At 36.6% G+C, this 1,433-nt stretch overlaps 1 protein-coding gene across 1 annotated transcript; it reads left to right on the top strand.

Annotated features, from left to right (window-relative positions):
- The first annotated feature begins 226 nt into the window (after window positions 1–226).
- LOC122515588 (craniofacial development protein 2-like) lies at window positions 227–1,095 on the top strand. The gene is made up of 3 exons (XM_043632988.1): window positions 227–297; window positions 373–886; window positions 982–1,095. The coding sequence occupies exons 1-3, from the start codon at window positions 227–229 to the stop codon at window positions 1,093–1,095; spliced, it is 699 nt and encodes a 232-aa protein (XP_043488923.1).
- The last annotated feature ends 338 nt before the right edge of the window (window positions 1,096–1,433 follow it).

Below are 1,433 nucleotides of genomic sequence, written 5' to 3' on the forward strand. Positions count from 1 at the left end.
AAGATAAATTCCGCCTAGTTATAGTTTAATACCTAGCTGGTCCTAAGCCCAGACAAAGGAGGAGGGTTCGAGGGTGAGGCTAGCAACCTACCCTCAGTAAAAACAATAAAGCGCTCCCAGAAATAGCAATAAAGCCTCGGACAGGACGGAAAATATCGATGACGACACGGCAAGAAAAAAAGGAATATGCAAAAAAACGAAATAAAATGGAAACGCTTAGAATAGGATGTTGGAATGTAACTTACATAAACAACAGAGACCAAGAAGTAATAGAAGAAATGAGAAAATACAGATTAGGTATCTGTGCTCTTTCCAAAACCAAAAAAAAGCTAAAGGAAACCTTAGATATGGAAAATATATCCTATTCTATAGCGGGAAAAATAAAAATGAAAGAGCCACTTCAGAAGTGGGCCTACTGGTACACCACAGATACGAAAATAACGTACAAGAGTCCAAATACATCAGCGACAGGATTCTACAGGTAACTCCAGATGTCACCAAACCACAAAAAAAGAAAAAAAAATTCTACGAACTGCTGCAAGCTCACCTAGACAACATACCTAGGCAAAACGAGACTGTAATACTCGGGAACTTCAATGCAAGGATCGGTAATAAGGTAATAAATGGGATTAGAAATCGTTTCAACGAGGACACCCTGAACTACAACGGAGACATGCTGATTAATTTCTGCGCTATGAATGAACTACAGATCAATAATACATTGTACCCATATAAACCCCAACATAAATTCACTTTTGAAAACACCAGAGGACAGAAATCGATAACAGATTACGTAATAAGAAATAAGAATATACATCCCACAAAAATACTGGACGTCAGAGTGCTAAGTTCAGCAAACACAGGCAGTAATCATAATCTGGTACTGGTAAAAATAAGGAAAAACACGCTTATCGCAAAAAAACGGAATTAAAAATAGAAAACAAAGAACAAATGAAAGACTAAATATAGAATTGATAACAGATGAAACAACTAGAAACGATTAGAGTAAAAAATAGTAGGACACAAAATTGTAGAAATAGACAACGTAGAGACGCCATGGCAAAAGATACAAACAAACATCATGGGAGCTGCTGAAGAAGCTCTAGGAAAAAGGAAATGCAACATCAACGCAAAACTAAATAATATTCCCTGGTTCAAAGTAGATGTAAGGACCCTAGCAGAAGAAAAAAGGTTGGCCTACCAACAGTACTGAATTAAAACAAAAACATACGACGATTACTGATGAACTAGAAACAAGGTGAACGAAGCAATTATACAAATCAAACGGGATTATTGGGAAAAATTCTCGGCTGACATGAAACACGACCTACAATGAGCATAAAAAAGTATGGAACATGCTAAGAAACCGAAAAAAAACAAGTAAACGAATACATACAGACCGCCAGAATCAAAACAGATGAATGGGACAAATA

This window comes from Polistes fuscatus, unplaced genomic scaffold (assembly GCF_010416935.1).
Source record: "Polistes fuscatus isolate 324 unplaced genomic scaffold, CU_Pfus_HIC Scaffold18, whole genome shotgun sequence".
Classification (NCBI taxonomy): Eukaryota; Metazoa; Arthropoda; class Insecta; order Hymenoptera; family Vespidae; genus Polistes; species Polistes fuscatus.

Coding starts and splice junctions, on each gene's coding strand:
- LOC122515588 (XM_043632988.1), top strand. CDS start 227: ATGTTGGAATGTAACTTACATAAACAACAGAGACCAAGAAGTAATAGA. Junction 298..372: donor AATGAGAAAATACAGATTAG/GTATCTGTGCTC, acceptor CCTATTCTATAG/CGGGAAAAATAAAAATGAAA. Junction 887..981: donor GTAATCATAATCTGGTACTG/GTAAAAATAAGG, acceptor AATTGATAACAG/ATGAAACAACTAGAAACGAT.